An 18,560-nucleotide genomic window follows, 5' to 3' on the forward strand; every position below is an offset into this window, starting at 1 on the left:
TACTTCGTAGTTCGTACCTCGTGTCTCGGGTGTTGTATACTTGTATTGCTGTATAATACTTCGCGTTTATAATTCGTACGTGGTTAATATACCTAATATATCAATATATGTACCTATTAAGTGTTAACTATTTCTCCATTTGTAGTGTTCGTAGTGTTACCGAGTACTACTATTTTTATAGTGATACTGACTAGCAGTTTTTGGCTTTTTGCAAATTTATTATATTTACACAGTACACTTACACGGGATGCAGTGCTGCAACCACTATTTTTGTTTCTGTTAATAAAATTATTTTTATTTTTTTTTTTTGAATAATTTAAAATTTAAATAACATCATTGCACCCTCGACTAAACAACATTTCATTGGTTTGGTAAGTATACATGTACAATAAAATAATAGTTTTATACTTCACAATACGTATTGTTATAATATGGTTCCAGATTTTATTCAAAATATTTAAACAAACATAATTTTTGGTTTTGTGCTTCAAACGTTTGTACCATGTGGCTGGTAGTTAATTTTATAATGGATGACACGGTGGAAGTGGTTCCTCAAAAATGGTTGAACATTAAAAAAGGTATTTGTGGATGGCCAAAATCTACCAAAAAAATAGATGTCGAAAGAGCAATAAGAAATAAAATAAAAGCAAATAAAAATGAATTTAATTTTTTTGAGGCTCGTGCTTTGTCCAGTATAATTGGTAGGTATATTATTTTAAATTCATTATTCATTGTTGTATGATTTTATAAAAATATAGTTAGTTTACTTGGTAATCACAGTAACTTTGTTCATATTTAGACAGTTATACAAAAGCTATCAGAAAATGTAACATAGCAAAATCGAAATCTGATCTTTCATCATGTTCTGAAGAAACTAAATTTAAAAAGAAAATAAGAATAGCTCTGTGAATAGCCATTATTTTACTAATAATTTTACTATTATTTTACTATTTTTTATACTTGCCTTTATCGTTATAAAAATATATAATAGTAATAAGTTTCTACTAAAAAAAATCTTCTATTCTACTTTTATTTAACTTGGTAAGTATAATTTATATATTTACCATACCTTTTTTTTAGTTTTATTGAAATTAGTAGTAGGTATTATTTAAACTTATTTTAGAGTACCTATATATATCTTAAATCTTTAAGTTATATTGATTAAAAATTAAAATTATAAAATAACTATCATGTATATTTATTATTTCACATAAGCAATTTTATGTTAAAATTATCTTTTTAATGATAAAACAAAATTTTAACTTAAATTTTAAATTGTTTAATACCTATAAATATATTTAACATTTAAAACATTAAATATTCATTAATTGTTATATACTTACATATTGATTTGGAAATGAAACCTAAGTTTAGTGCCACAAATATTATTATATTATTATTAATGATCATTGACTATATTTTATAGTGTGAGGTATAATGCTGCCTGTGTGATCTCTGATCAACTGGTTTTTTGGGGCACTGAGAAGAGTATAGTTATTCTTTTAATTTCTAACAACACTAAGTAAATTATCGTGTTTTTTTTATTTCAGATGAAGACATTTCTGATACTTCACTTAAATCTGATAGTTTACCATTATGTTCTACAGGTAATTAATGATTTCTACCTTTGTTATTACACATATGTAAGTAGGTCTTTAACTTATTGGTGGATTTTATGCAGATGATGAACTTGAAATTAGAAAAACTATTCAAGGATCTTCTAAGTGTATTAAATATGATGATGATATGACTGAGCAAAATCTCTCAATTTATAAAAAACCAATAAATGGATGGTCTCCCTTAAAAATTTCTGTTGGCTCTTCATCTGGTAAATAGTTCATTAGTTTTTAAAATACATCTGTAGCTATAAAATATAGTACTTATAAACTATTTATTATTTTTGTTCTCAATTAAATATTTATTGTATTTTTAGTTATACCTCTAAAACCAACTATTCATAGTAGTTTAATAAATGATGACATTTTGAACTCTACTGAAGACTCTAATTCATGTAAAGTAATCGACAGCATTGATTTTACGAATAGTAATGTTTATCATAATATATTTTATTAATATATAATTTTTAATTTTCTACCTTATATAATAAATATAAATTAATAACATTATTTAAATTGTTTAAGCAGATAAAACTTCTTTGGCTACCACCACAGCTTTATCTTCTCAAAAACTGGTCGACACCAGTATTCATAAAGACAAATCACATTTATCATCTGGTATTTATTTCCTATATTTTTAGTCTTCAAATTATTACTTTTAATGTATACTACTTGCATTATAATATGTTTGGTTGTATATATTGGTATTTTTTATTATTATAAATTAATTGGTTTTATTAATATATTTGTTTAAGGAGCTAACAGAAAATTAATATTTTCAGACTTGGATACTTCTCAAACTATTGTTTTAAACAACAGTCCAATTATGTTTTCAAAAACTTCATTTTCTGGTATGGTTTGTTATTTATTGTACTTAAATTTAATATATTTCATAGTTACTATTAGTTTATTGCATTTTTATTTTATCCAATACTTGAGCTTGAATTATAGTAAAACCTCGATAAGTCTAAATAAATGTCATTCCCTTGAATTTTGACTAATCGAGCATCTACTGTAGTTAATTTTCTAGTCAAATATAGTGCAAACAAACTTATAATACGAGCAGTAACCTTAAAAATGTTCTTATTAATAACTATAAAAATGTGTCTATTTAATAATTTATTTTTATGTTATTATAATTTATAGATGATTATAGTTTTCCAAAGGCACATAGCTCATTTTCATCTACCAAGAAAAAAACTGTTCAAATAGGTAATACATAATTATGATACATATAAATAATTTGAAATAGTATTTTGATCTATATATTGTTCTTATTATTATTATTGAATTAAAATTTCATTTTAAATGTGTGTTTATGACAATAATATCATTGGGAAACTATTTAAGATCTCATCTTTAAATTTTAAACAACAATAAACTCTTGGTTAGGATAATTATTATAAGGCTTACAAAATAATATAGCTGCTGTATTTCTTTTTGCTTTATCCTACCAACTAGATACTTAAGAAATATTGTATTTACTTACATTTTTTTTAACAGATGATCAGTATACAAGATTATTGAATTATATGATAACAATGAAGTATGAAATACGTTCAATTCATGAAAAATTAGACATACTTATTCAAAACAGTGAAGAAAATTTTATGACAAAGACTAAAGACTCTGGTGTTTTTGATACATTCATTATAGATGATAGATTACCAATCGAAAATGAAGAAAAGCTTGAAACATTTGAAAGTGATTTATCTAATGATAAAAATTTTCGGAATCGGTTGGTATGTCGTATATAATATCTTAACATTATTTTTTAAATATATTAATATTAATTAAGTGCAATAATTATATATATTGTATTAAGGTTCTACGTTTATCATCGGTTGGTGGAAAGTCTATTAAATGTATGGTAAAACGAATTATGACCTTGCTATTTACACCTGACTTATTATGTAAATTTTCCTATAATGGCCGCGGAAATAAAAAACGTCCTTTCGATAAGTTACTGGTCAAGAATGTTATATTTGGTAAGGAACTTAAATTACATTATTGTAGTTTTTATTTCTAATGAATTTTAATTTTTAGAATCCGTTAAAACTATAAAAAAATTTGCTTTGTCTGACAATGCATCCAACGAAATAGAACAAGTCATAAAGTATGTTCTTATTCAGACTCCATTTAAAATAAAGAATAAAACTAGTGATTGATTTTTTTAAAAATTATTTTTGGTTTTAATGTTTATACCTACATCATATTATCTTATTATAATTATTTTTAACTGCAGTTTCATTCAATTACATTTTTACTGCTCCTCACTAAATATTAAATATATGTATATATATATAGGTATACATACACTAGTTTAAAAATGTAATTCTCAATTTAAAGATTTATTGTATATTATAATAATTTACATAAATATATAATTATACAAGATGTTTTATATTAATTGTATACATGTTATTACTACCGTTGTTCTTAAATCTTTTCTTTTTACAATATCCATTTATAATATTTTAACATAAGATTTTTAAATTTTGATTCTTTTTTGCATATTATGATAATTAATATTTATTATTTGTTTATTAAAAATGTGTATATTTATATTAATGATATATTACATTATATTATATTGTACTGATATTACAGTAGATTTGTCTATATTTTTTTTTATATACTTTTCAAGTTCTAATTTGTATGTATTAAGTAGTAAATACTCTTACTATGCTAGCTCGATTACATAGGTACAGTTATTATCATTTGTTAAAATACATTTTTTTTTTTTTTAATGATACAATAGTTTTTAACTTTGTTTATTTTTAATTTTAATATTTTATGTAACACATAATTTATATAATATATTATGTAATTTGTTAATTTGTATATAATCAAACATTTTTTGTTAGCTATAGTTGCTATTTATTAAATTTTATCATTTGCATTGATTTTTCTAGTTATTTGTATACTGAATAATAATAATATTTCATTTCTAAAAGTTAGAACTAATACTTAAAAGTAATAATATAATTTGAAAATAAAATATTATTTATTACCGTGTATTATTATTTGTTTTTTGTTGGTTGTGTCTTCTTTTGTTTACTAAATCTCATCATTATAGGTAATATTATAATTTATTGAATTATATACTCAATAAAAGGTAAAACAAACGGATTAAATGGATGGAATTTAATGTATAGATAGTTAAAAGTTGAATTAAGCTATATTTTTATATGTATATAATTATAAGGATTAATTTGCATAAAATTTAAAAAAAGATATTGAGAGGTTCAATAAGTATCAAATATTCATTGAGAATAATTAATATTAAGGTTTAACAAGCCTTGTATAAATATAAATTTAAACCATGAACTTAGGTTTAATAAACCTTATTTTTTAACACTAAACCAACATTGAGGACTAAGTGTTGATTTGATATTTTTTTTTGGTTCAAATGAGATTTATGCAAGGTTTATTTCATATTAAAACGATCATAATTCAACCAAAACCTAACATTCATTTAAGCATGAACATTCAAATAGCAATATTAATTTAAAGCTCATTCAAGGTTAGTATGTTATGTGGGATGAACCGACACGAGTCCAAGAACCTCACACTGAAGTCGGGCATGACGCGCTTCGAGAACGAAATGTAGTTCTCCTCGGTGTTGGGGATCACCGTTATCGACTCCTTATCGTAACCGAGTTCGGTCACGATAAAATGTGCGTCATATTTCGAGAGGTTGTGAAGGAAGCACGGCACAAACTTGGGTGTGACGAGCATGAGGTTGCACGGCGAGCAGAGCGTATGTCTCAGCCGTCCCGACAGATGACAGTGGTCGGCGACTTTCCATCTGGTCTCAGTGAACGATAACTTGCACATATCACACACACTCTTCGCGTTATGCGTACGTAACTCCTCCACACTCATTGAAATCGGCACATTAGTCGCCTTCAGTAGATCACCCAACCTGGTGGCGAGCGCGGTGACACTGGCGATAAAGTGTTTGGCCACCTCGTCACGCGATTCCGAGCCGCGGTATACGACCGGTGTTTGCGGTATGTCGTATTTTTCCATCAGCGCTACGGGTACGTCTGCCGCCGCCTTGACAAAGTACCCGTAGCTCATCGGATGATGTGCGTGTATCCTGTCAGTGCTAGCCCCCACCCGCTCCGTCTGTTTTTCGAGTAGGGCTTCAAAATCAGCGCATATCACAAATGGATGACGCTGCATATTGGCCCTCCCCTTAAACTTGAGCACTTTCCCCTCCTCCGGCACAACTGGTAAAATCGGTTTATTAAGCCCGCATAATCGCATATGTTGCTGGAGAGCCTCATTACCAGACAATGTATTTTTTTTAACCCGCTCATCGAATGATGTGAAACATCTCTTACAGATAAAAAGTCGACTTTCATGAGAAGTTTTCTGACTTCGCACCAATCGAGAAAAATTAGAAATGTATGTATAGTGCATTCGTTCTGAGCCTTCAACCACGAGAAGGTCGAAATGTTCGGCCTTCTCGTTCTCGACAACTCTGATTGGATACACTACACTCCCTTTACTTACTTTTTCCCCCTTTCCCCCCTTACCCACCTTTCCCCCCTTACCGGGTTTCAATCCATATACGTTTACCGACACCCCCTTATTCCGTCGTTCAAATATATGGATTTCCGAAATAAGTGTCGGGGAAGATAGTTCGGAAAAATCGTACCGATACTCTTCGTTATAATAGTTTTGACCTACACGATTATGGTTGACTACTGGAGCGTGTCTGGCTAGAATAGCCCACTTGAAGCAGTCATCGTCAATATTCATTGGATTAATGACGGCCTTTTTCCGCATAATGTTTTCTGGGAGTTGGATATACGAAGACCCTCCAAGAGGGGTATGTTCATAGATACCTAGCAGTAAGCCATCGATACTAGATAGTGTGAAGCCCGACCCCTTTTTCATGTAACGATCTTCCTCGGACATGAGCACTGCAAAGTCCTCATCGACCATAGCACTCACATCACTATGAATGTACGCCTCCCTCGACACGGTTTTAAAAGCTCTGTCCTCGGCTGGTAATTCCCTATGTGCGTACACGCTCTCCAACTTCAAATTATATTTGATCGGGTTAATACGCACGCAATAATTGATTTTTTCAATCAACTCGAGTTTTATCGATTCTAAAAACGCCTGATAACTCACACAGTTCTCGGTATTCCCCCTATAATACCATACTACGGTTCTATCAAGTGCAGAGTCGAGTTCGATAAAACCCGGCGTATTAACCATTCCTATGCGGGCTTTTTTAAACTTTACAATGTTACGCGTCGAGTTGGTATTAGCGCGTTTAACTGACGGGGCGGGGGGAGTGGGGGCTTGCTGTGGAATGGAATCATTCATATTTGACGTGGGTGCAACACTATCTACGATACCCACCGAACCTTATAGAAATAATAATAACAATTATTATTATCGATTCCAATACATTTTAATAATATAATAATTACTACACACTTGATGACTGCTGCTGCTGCTGCTGTCCGACTGCGATACCCATAGCCAAATTATATTTAGAACCATACTTAACAAAACCTATTAAGAATGAATTATTGAATAAAATATTTTTCTTATATAATCTATACTAAACATACGATATATTATCATATAAATTAATATATATATATATATATATATATATATATTATATATTTCAATATTTAAATTATTTATTCGTTAATATTTAATTGCACACCCTAAACAATTTTATATTCATATAATATCACTTTAGCAATTTTATGGAAATGAGCGCTATGAAATAATTACGGTTATTAATATAAAAATTATAGTAGTATATATTTGTATGTTCTGAGCACTTTTTTTACAGGGGGCATTTCTACATGCTCCACCGTGTAACAAAATTCTCAAAAAACCCTAATGTATGTTCTGAGCACCTTTTTTTACAATGAGATTTCTACACACGTTCACTGTGTAACAAAAAAAATCTCAATTTTTTTTGTTTAAATGTTACGCTAACTCAGATTTACCGTGTAACACAATATGGTGTTAACATATATATTGTCCACCTACTGAAATAATTATTTCAAGAAAAGAACGCAAAATTATTAAATAAACTTTTTTATTATTATAAATTGTTTACACAAGTTTTCTTACTTCTCTAGTAAAAGGTACATATTCTACAATACGATCATGAATCAATAAACAATAAGCAGTTACACCTGTAAGCGATTCTGAAGCTTCAATTTCTAATTGTACATCCACTGCTGAGGTTGTGGCTGAATCGTTCTGTTTCGAAGTATCAATGACTATAATTGGAGCGTTTGAAAGAAAAGTAGAAGGACTCAATATCGGATTTCGTATACTTTTTTCATAGTACGATTCTTGAAATGATGTATACATATCATATAATAAGGTAAAATTATTTTTTGTAAAATCTAAATTCAAATTATCGTACGGATAAGGTATTGAGTTCAGAAATACTCTAACGTTTGTTAGATTACAATGATCAAAAATACTACAGTCTTTTTCTAACGTATTTTTACGCTCTTTTTGCAATCCGATTATTATAAATCGCGGTTTTTCTAATTTCGATGCAGTTTTCAAATTCCATACAACTTTTTTAGCGGTTCCTAGTTCAGGATATTCAAAAGTTTCAAAAGATCTGAAAGGAATAAACAAATTTTTCTTTTTCTACAAGTTTCAATAATTTCAACCTTTCTCCATCGTCAACAGTAATATGCGGAACCTTCCATACTATTTTGTTTAAAGTAACTTTGACTGTAGTATTATTTATACCACTTTTCAACCTTAATGCATTTAAATCACTATGACTTCGAGTTAATATTAATTCCAATCTAGAATTAACTAATCTTTTCTATGGTCTTCAAAAAAACCTAGCCAATATTTCAATGGAATGCAAGCACTAAATTCACCTTTATCATTTGCTGATTGTGTTGCGTTTTTAAAATTCCAGTCAGAATTTTCATAACAATTATAGTTGTCTGGTGTACCGGATAAGTATCCTTTCAACGAGCTAGTGATTCCAAGAACACGCGTGCTATCAATTTCTATACCATTCATTTCCAACCGTATTTGTTCAAAGAGATAAGAGTAACCGTTATTAGATAGTTTAACTTTGTCAGGTTCCGAAAACATTCCTTCCAGAAAAATAAAGCTTTCGTGTAAATACGGATAAACATCTGTTTGCTAAATTGATATACGTATTTCGTCGTTATTATTAAATGATGTAGTATACGGTGTGTATGAATGATATTCAATTTTTGTTATTTTAGAATCCGTTTCATACCGCGAACTTATATCTAAAATATCACTTTCAGGCATTTTGCTTTAATTGATAACCTAGAGCTTGTAAAATTTTTTTATTTGTCAACGTCAATTTTTTTACTTTATTTGATGTTAACGGTACCACTTTAGTCTTATGACTAGTTGAACTGATCCGAAGTAGCGGATTTATATTGAATTTTAATCCCATATCAAGATCCGTAACGTTTAATATGTAACACGATTGTCAATGCCTCACCAAAATTATCAATCGGATTATGATCTTGATCAACTAGCTGAACGGTTATCGAATCAATATTTGTTTTATTCAATTTGTAATATATTAAATTTGGCGGTGTCTGAATTACTTTAGATCCTGTCCTCTCACTCGGGAAAAACTCGTAAATCGAATGACTTTGTAGATGGTTGTTGAATGATCCTTGAGCTATATTACACATTACTTTTATAGAATTAATTGTGTTTAAATTTACTGCTTTTTCCGATCGATGAATTGCATACTCTGGTTTATATTGTCTTTTTTTAAAACCAAATACAGGTGCCATACTAAATGGAATCTCAAAGTGTAGTATCCCATTACATTTTATATATGATCTGAAATCATTAGGATCAACCGAAATATCGAATGTTAATTTGGTTAAGTTTTCACTATTATAGTCATCTATTTGCTTCTTAACTCGTTGATTAATATCTTCAATTTCATAACATCCCTCTTCCAATTTAATATAACACATCATAGGAGTATTATTGTTTTCATCGTCAACTATTTGTATAGAAAATTTATTATTATTTTCATTAATATTTGGGAATGAATTAAATGACTGTAAACATAACAAAGCTATTTCTGAATCCTCGTAAAGGTTTATAGACGGAAAATAATTTACGGATAATATGGTAGCATTCCCAGTTAAACTTAAAGTAACTGACTCGTACATTACAAAATCTAAGATATAAATTTAATAATGAGATCCGTGACGTTTAATATGCAGAACAACTGTCAACGTCTCGTTAAAATTGTCAATTGGATTATTGTTTTGGTCAACTAACTGAACAGTTATTAAATTAATATCTGTTTTGTTTAATCTGTAATATATAAGGTTTGACGGAGATTGAACAACCTTTGTTCCTGTTCTCCCACTCGGGAAAAACTCATATATCGAATGACTTTGAAGTTGGTTGTTGAATGACCCATGTGCTATATTGCACAATACTTTTATAGAGTTAATCGTGTTTAAATTGGTCGCTTTATCCGATCGACGAGCTTCATGAAACGGTCCACATCTTATCTTTTTAAACCCAAAAACAGGTGCTATACTATGTGGAGTATTGAACTGAAGTATTCCATTACATTTTATATACGTTTTAAAATCAAAAGGATCAATACGTACACTGAATGCTAGCTGTGTTCCGTAGTTGTTATTAACTTGGGATAACTCTTTTGCAATTTTATTGTTAATATCTTCTATTTCATAGCATCCTTCTTCCAAACAAAATTCAAAAGTATGCAATTTATATTTATTTCTCTTTGAAGGAATTACTTCTATTTTCAGTCGGTTATTAATTGCATTTATAATATTTGGAAATGAATTGAACGTTTGCAAAGATAACAAAGCTTTTTCTGAATCCTCGTAAACATTTAGACATGGAAAATAATTTGCAGTCAATACAGTCGAATTTCCAGTTAAACTTAGTGTAAGAGATTCATGCATTGTAAAAATTCAAGACATAAATGTCCACAGTTGAATGTATTAAAGTCTTGATAGTTAGAATAGTTATATACTATTTTAAACTTTTTAAAATAACGTTGTAATTCAATTGGTGGAGGTAAATCGCCAAAACTATCGAAATATATGACTTTATCTTTATTTTTATGAAACGCTACCCAATGGCTCCCGTCGCCTGAAGATATGTCTAAGTTTAATATGCCACATTCAATGACGTGCGGTTTTTTAGGCAAGCTATCACGTGAAAAGACTCCACGGAAATGATTGATTTTCAACTTTCTTACGTATTTTATAATATCTTGGGTCGAAAGCGGTCTGTCAGGTAGCGTAATCATTATTTTTTTTTTCTCAACCCATTATTGTTTAAATATAAACCATTGCCTTTTTTACTTTTTGAATTTTGAATTGCGTTGTATACATTAGCGCCTCCAGACATTAAGCTACCAAGTGCTGACAATCCTGCAAATATAGGTATTAAGGGAACTACACCTCCTGACTGTCCTGGGATGGGAATCAACCTTTTACCACTATTCTTTTTCTTCGAGGTTCTTTTTTTCTTCGCAGTTAGCATACTATTGTTTTTTGTAACACGTTTCCGTTTACCTTTACAACCCATACCTATTTTTCTTTTAGCTTTCATCGTGTTTGTTACCGCGTACACAAACAATTTCTCTTTTCTAAGAGTGTCTTTTGCTTTATATCTTTCCCAAGCACGATTTTCTAACACTTTATCAGCTTTATGTCTATCGCCTAAATTTTTATTCCTTTCAATAAAAAAATAATAATATTTTCATATTCCTTTCAATATTTAATTTCGTACCAGGACCACAATATTGACTACAAGCCTGAAACATGGGCTTCAACTGGGAGACTATTTATAAGGGAGTTTACAAATTCTTTGCCAGTCTTGTTTGATTTTAACTTACGAGTTGAACGCGTCATCTATAACTGATAAACAATTGAAAATTCTAGAGTATATATAAGAAAAAATGGATTTGATTGATCAAAAAGATAAATTAGAGGTTATAAATGTAGATGTTCAGATGGCAAAAAGACCATCAAGACACGGTTCGTTATTAAATGATACTATACGTGCTATACTAGTCGGCCCCAGCGGATCAGGAAAAACTAATATAATGTACAATCTGATCACACATGCAAATGGGTTAAGATTTGAAAATATTTATTTATACTCTAAAACCTCCAATCAGGAAAAATATGTTTTATTAAAAAAAATAATAGACGATGTAAAAGGTGCTAATTTTTTCATATTTACTAGCGTTGATAAGGTCATAAAACCGAACTTAACTAAGACAAAGTCTATTATAATTTTTGATGATGTTATATGTGGACCACAATCTGTAATCAGAGAATATTTCAGCATTTGCAGACATTCAGGTGCTAGCTCTGTATTTTATTTGGCGCAAACGTATTCTAAAATACCAAAACAGTTAGTAAGAGATAACTCAATTTTTTTAATAATACTGAAACAAGATGATACAAATTTACGACATATATTTAACGATCATTCGTCTGCAGATATGGATTTCTCAGAATTTCGGAAAATGTGTCATTTCTGTTGGAATCACAGTGATTACGGGTTTTTGGTTATCGATAAAACTCGGGAAATGAATGAAGGAAGATATAGATGCGGTTTCCATACGTTTATTAAAATAAAATAATTTATATATATATATATACACCATAGTACTGTTATACCGTACATAGTGCTATCAGTAGTCATCCGATACAGTTATATTGTGTTTATAATTTACAATGAACAAAGAAAAAGTTTTGTTAGAAAATTTAATAGCATCAAAAAAAAATATTAAAAGGAAAATAATGGAAATGAAACGTGGTGTTATAGATTCTGACAACTATTACCGTGATGTATTTAAGCCAATAATCGAACCATTAAGTACACGGACAGAAAAAAATACTTTATGTAACTCACAACCAACTGAATTAAAAAAAATAGAAACCATATGCTCTAGTAACGAAGATGATGACGATGAATTAAATTCATCATTTGAACATTTTTTCAATAACAAACGTTCTACAATAAAATGATACGATAAATCCTACGGTATGTATTATGATAAAGTCAGTGATTCATATAAAATTGGAAAACATACTATAACTTTTAGTCATGGTAACTTACAGCTGCTCGATAAATACTATCCTTGGACTATAGGACTATGGTCTTTATTATGTGAGAAGGAACCGAAAAAAACAACTATAGAAGATATAGAAAACTATTACAACATTTTGAAAACTACTGGAGTTCATTTAAAAGAAGATGGGAAACCTAAAACCTCAAAGTATCATAAATGGTCAGTCGTTGTAAAACCTCTGTATGATCGAATAAAACATGAAGAAAAACAGTTAAACGAACATATAGCTAAAATTAATAACCTTAGATCTCCTCAAATTAACTTAACACCAATTAAGGATCATTTATCTAGTTCGAACGCTAAACGTAGTAATGTTAATGATGATACGACTATGAAAAACGAACCATTTTATTTTAATCCAGAAGCAAACAGTTCTATAGTTACAGATCCCGCAGTTGAAAATATGTTTAATTTTACTTTAACACCGCAGCCTAAGAAAGGTTCAGGTTTATATAAAGATGTAATACCGCAAACACAATTAGTTTATTATGACGACCCGAATGAACTAGTAACTAGATTAAATCTTTTAACATCATCACAAAGTGTTGGTAATACTGGTGTTAATAATGAAATAATATCTATTTTAGAAGAATTACGTGAAAGAAATATTTTATTTAATGACAACCTTAGAGAGTATAGCTAATGAGCTTCATCGACCAGCGAGAAAAATATTTCCTAGACGTAGTGTAATAACGCGGTTTATTGACGACCTCTGGCAAGCTGATTTAATAGATATGCAATCTCATTCTAGACAGAATTATGGTTTTAAATATATTTTAGTTGTCATAGACACATATAGTAAGTACGTTTGGGTGGAAGCGTTGAAAAATAAAACATCAAAGGAATGTACAAATGGTATGTTTAATATATTGAAAAAAGCTCATCCAAAATTGTTACAGACAGATAATGGTACAGAATTTTATAATATTCAATTTCAAAATTTAATGAAAAAATATAAAATTAAACATTACAGTTCATACAGTGTTATCAAGTGTTCAATGGCTGAACGTGTCATACAAACTCTTAAAAATAATATATATAAACATTTTACTGCAACAGGTACATGGAATTGGTATAATACAATATCGAAAATTATACATAACTATAATAACACAAAACATAGAACAATCAAATGTACACCGAATGAAGCTCGAATGGATACAAACAAAATTAAATTTAATACAAAATAATGATACATTATACAAACCAAAATTAAAAGTTAATGACAAAGTAAGAATATCTAAGTATAAACATATATTTAGTAAAGGATATACACCAAATTGGACAACGGAAATATTTACAGTTTCAAAAGTTTTACAGACAAATCCAGTAACTTATCAACTAAAAGATGGATCAGACAATATAATCTTAGGTGGTTTTTATGAACAGGAAATTAAATTAACTGATTTTCCAGACACCTTCCTGGTTGAACGTATTATAAAAAAAGTTGGGAATAAAATGTTTGTTAAATGGCTAGGTTTTGATTCGAGTCAAAATTCGTGGATAACATCATCAGATATTTAAAATAAAGATTTTTTTTTAATGTATGATACATTTATAATAAAAAAAATATACAAGGGTTTTTATCTAGTAAAATTAATTATTTCACATGTTCTCCTAGTACTCCGTAGTCTATTTTAAAAAACGTAATATATCCGCAATCGATATAAATAGAAAGCGCTATTTAGTAATAAATGTATTCAATGAAAAAATAATAATACTGTTGTATAATAGCGCTCCTAGCGGTAAATTTATTCAATGAAAATAATAAAGCTGTTGAATGTTGTATAATACTGATAGATAACACTGTTTATACTGATTGTTGAATCATTAAGTTTTTTAAATAAATTATTTTGTGAGTTTGTAATGACCATACGCCAATGTATTTATCCCATCATTCATTATATATTTTATCGACATTGGCACTGAGAACAAGCTTGTTCATTGTTTTTGAATGAACAACATGTTTATTCGATTGAATGAAGTTCATGTTTCTGTGAGATTGTTTTTTCTCAACAGATCTATGGTTGATAAAAGCATTTAATATCTCTATTTAATCAATAAATTTCATATGGTTTTTTTATATATTTTTTTTACACTTTTGCTTTTTTTTCTACAGTATCATCTATGGTTTTATAAGCGTATAATTTCGGTCTTAATGAAACGAATTCTTTAAGAATTATTGATTTAAGTTCGTCCTTGAAGAATCCTGGTTGGCTTTTATGAATTTCACTAAAGCAATAATGGTCTTTAGGATAATTAGATGTGTCAAAATATGGCAATAAATCATTTTTTAAATCATCGAAAAAATTTTTTGTTTGAATGGTATATATCAACGAATCTGTATCCGAATATAAAGAACTAATTTTTCTACCATATTTCTTTTTCATTACATTATAATGAAAATCATACATAAAAGTTTTCGAAACGTCTAAAATTGCAGATCCTACATAAATCGCCTTATCGAATTTAATAGTTTCCTTATGTTGATGAATAGCCATAAGATTCTTAGAGTATATAGTTCTATCCTTAAAATTAGTTTTTGCCATTAATTTATTAGCTTTTTTTCCCGATGAAACCAGTTTTATAGAAGTTCTTGTTCGAACGTTCTCCATACATTTTCCAAAAACACTATTAATTAAAAGCTTCCAGAATTCTTTTTCAAACTCGTTTTTAGCTTCTGTTCTCATTTTAGTACAGAATTCAATGTACGATGACATCCATTTCTTTTGAGAAAATCGGATAGCACGATGAATTTTTACAAGTTTAAGACCGTGTGAAATAGCTTGTTTTAAATTTTTGTAATGAACAATATAGTTTTTTTTCGGTAATAGTGTAGTTAACAATTTCTTAACTTTAGAATATGGCGGACATTCGTTTAACGGTAAAAACGGGAAATCATTATGAGTTTTATGCAAATTTTTAGGGTAGTCGACATCAACTTCTAATATATATCCAACTTCAGAATCATCAGCAATTTTAGTTACGTCTATGTTTAAGTCATCAACCCATTCAAAATCTTTAAAAGGTAATTCTGTCAACATAGACTTTCAATATAAATTTACACAATCAAGATATGTTATCCATGTAATCGGTTCATTAGAATTATAATTCAATCCTTCAATATTTGGTATGTTTGCTTTAGCATATCTTTTAGTTGATTGAGTTATTCCACCACGAATAGAGTTCTCGATAAACAAAAGCATGTTAGGACATTTTAACCTTTCTAATTCGATTTTAGTATATTTAAGCATACAGTCATACGCAAATCCCGGAGCAGTCATATAATGAGCAGGATCTAGTTCAAGAGTATAAAACATAAGTCTCTGAAATTTTCAAACACGTCAGCTAGTATTACAACATCAGTTTTTAAATAATGATCGCTATATTCACCTAATGTCTTTATATTAAACACGTTCCATACATTTTTTGCATGTATATAATCGTCATCAGTAATATTTTCATCGGTTAGAGAGCTATAAAATTCAAGCTTTGAAGGTAAAAAAGAATCATTAAGTTTACTCCAACTATCAACATATTCATAAGGGAAGACTCCTTTTCGTGTAACTAAATCTAACACTTTAATAGAAAATACTTTAATAGTTTCTCTAAACCTCAACTTATCTTCGGATAAATTTTTTGCTAGTTTACTTAATTTTTCAGCCATAAAACGGTATGTATCAACAAACTTAACGTTCAATTTTGGTGCGATTTCTTTACTAAACGATATATATTTTTCAGATGAATTAGGTATAACATGAATATCTTTATCGTTACAACCAAGTTCTCGAATTATGAAGTGACTGTCATATGTCAGATTATGAAAGAAAATTGGTACAAATGATGGATTAGTTAGCTGAAAATTACATTTTACACAAATACATCGTGTAATTTCCAGTTATATGACAGTGATCTCGAACTTTTAACAAATTATTACCTTTAAATGATAATAAACATTTTTCACAAACCTTAGCTTTTTGAAAATGTTTTTCTTCTTTTAAAGTTAATTTGTTAATTGGTAAATTAGTTTTATAAATATTATTAATTTTATTTCCTATACTAATCATACTATTCATAAATTTTTTTGCTGCATTTTTACCTCTATAAATTACTACTTTTCTAGGAATTTCAAACTTTTTTATTAATTTTTTTGGTATAATATTATAGTCAACTTTTACATAAAACCCATAACTCATAAGTTTATGTAAATGTGTAATATTAGTTTTTGGTTTTTTACCACTTTGAATGAATTTAACAGGTTGTTTTCGGTTTAAAATACATTCGAAGTCGGCGTATATAACAATTGGAATTCGTTGAGTATTTTTATAGTTTTTGAAGTATATGAAATCGTCATCTCCTTCTTCAAACATTATAGGTCTTCCTAATTTATTTTTAATACACAATTGCTTATGTCTAATTAAACCTGATTCACCCCAAAGTTTGCTTTTACACGGTTTATTACCAAAACTAGTAAAACATCTCTTACATATAATCAACTTTGAGCAATTTTTAGTTCTTTGACTTCTAATAAACCTTGAGAAGTTATTAATATAACAATAATGAGATGTATTATTATCATTAAATAGAAATAGGTCAAAATGATTTTTTTTTTTCAATATTGGTTATATGTAATGGGTAAATTACATTTTTATCATCTAAGCTGTAAATGTTAATTGATACATCGTTTATTTTTTCAAATTTTTTTAACTGAGTTATAGGTGTTGGAAAATCGATGCATTTAAAATTTAGTCCACTTTTTTTTTCTAACATATCAAAATATTTTTTACTAAACCGAGATTTATTCAAACGATTATCGTACTTACTTAGTATTGAATACTTGAAACATTCGTTATCGTTATTTTTTACATTTATAACTGCTTTTTTTTTTTAATATGACTAGGTAAATCTAAATATGTACTTCCTCCTTTAAGAGGATTAACTTTATTAATTCGTAGTTGTATACAATCTATAGATTTAAGTGACCAGCCTGATTTTTTTGATATAAACTGTTCTTCCTCAGATAATAGTTTGTTAAACATTTTGTTTAATAAGCTATTAAAATTGGATGATTTACATGCTAATACGTTTGTTGTTTTAAATGACATATCTTGTACTTCATTCGTTAAAAGTTGTTCATACGTGCTATCAACATGTAAATAAATTTAATTGCTGACTGCTGACTTGATTGTGTTAGCTTAGAAATTAACATTTCAGAAACATAACTAAAAAATACATGGTAGTCTATTATTTCTTCCTTGTTCTTAACAATAAACGTTCTCGAACAGCTTTTAAATCTCTCAATTTCAACAAGTTCACTCTCAGCAGTTGATTCCATCCGTCTACGTTTAGTGATTGTATTTCTTTTCATTTTGTAACTGTAAATAAATTTATATTAAAAAAATAATAATAATAATACATTTGTTCATATTCCTAAGTGATTAATGTTTTAATTATTAGTGTATCAGATATTCAGCTTATTGTAGTGTACGTTTTAATTATTATTTCACCAGAATATTACAGGAAATTTAATTAAAGTATGTTATTCAATGACATGTCACAGCCACCGAACGTGATCGGATTCGGATTATACGAACGCGTTGTAGGGTCATGATAGTGGTATGCGCAGTGAACAGCAACGATGGTGCGATTCATTCACAACGCTGGAACTTTGCCATTTACGCACATAGACCAAACGTACGTACCGTACAATCACTTCTGTGGAACATAACTCAAAGCTGACATGTAGAATTATACATTGTTGTGGTACGTGTCAACCTTGA

At 28.8% G+C, this 18,560-nt stretch overlaps 2 protein-coding genes and 2 pseudogenes across 2 annotated transcripts; 1 reads left to right on the top strand and 3 right to left on the bottom strand.

The window, feature by feature from the left end:
* The first annotated feature begins 208 nt into the window (after positions 1-208).
* LOC126555282 (uncharacterized) lies at positions 209-3,885 on the top strand (annotated as a pseudogene).
* Positions 3,886-9,012: 5,127 nt separating this feature from the next.
* On the bottom strand, positions 9,013-9,929 carry LOC126555281 (uncharacterized). Its single transcript, XM_050210226.1, has one exon. It carries the CDS (start codon positions 9,815-9,817, stop codon positions 9,077-9,079), a length of 741 nt encoding a protein of 246 aa, XP_050066183.1. The 5' UTR covers positions 9,818-9,929; the 3' UTR covers positions 9,013-9,076.
* Positions 9,839-10,914, bottom strand: LOC126555280 (uncharacterized). The gene has a single exon (XM_050210225.1). The coding sequence runs from the start codon at positions 10,589-10,591 to the stop codon at positions 9,839-9,841; it is 753 nt and encodes a 250-aa protein (XP_050066182.1). The 5' UTR covers positions 10,592-10,914.
* Positions 10,915-15,830: 4,916 nt separating this feature from the next.
* Positions 15,831-18,560, bottom strand: LOC126555283 (uncharacterized; annotated as a pseudogene).

This window comes from Aphis gossypii, unplaced genomic scaffold (genome assembly GCF_020184175.1).
Source record: "Aphis gossypii isolate Hap1 unplaced genomic scaffold, ASM2018417v2 Contig00778, whole genome shotgun sequence".
Classification (NCBI taxonomy): Eukaryota; Metazoa; Arthropoda; class Insecta; order Hemiptera; family Aphididae; genus Aphis; species Aphis gossypii.

Coding starts and splice junctions, on each gene's coding strand:
- LOC126555280 (XM_050210225.1), bottom strand. CDS start 10,591: ATGCATGAATCTCTTACACTAAGTTTAACTGGAAATTCGACTGTATTG.
- LOC126555281 (XM_050210226.1), bottom strand. CDS start 9,817: ATGTACGAGTCAGTTACTTTAAGTTTAACTGGGAATGCTACCATATTA.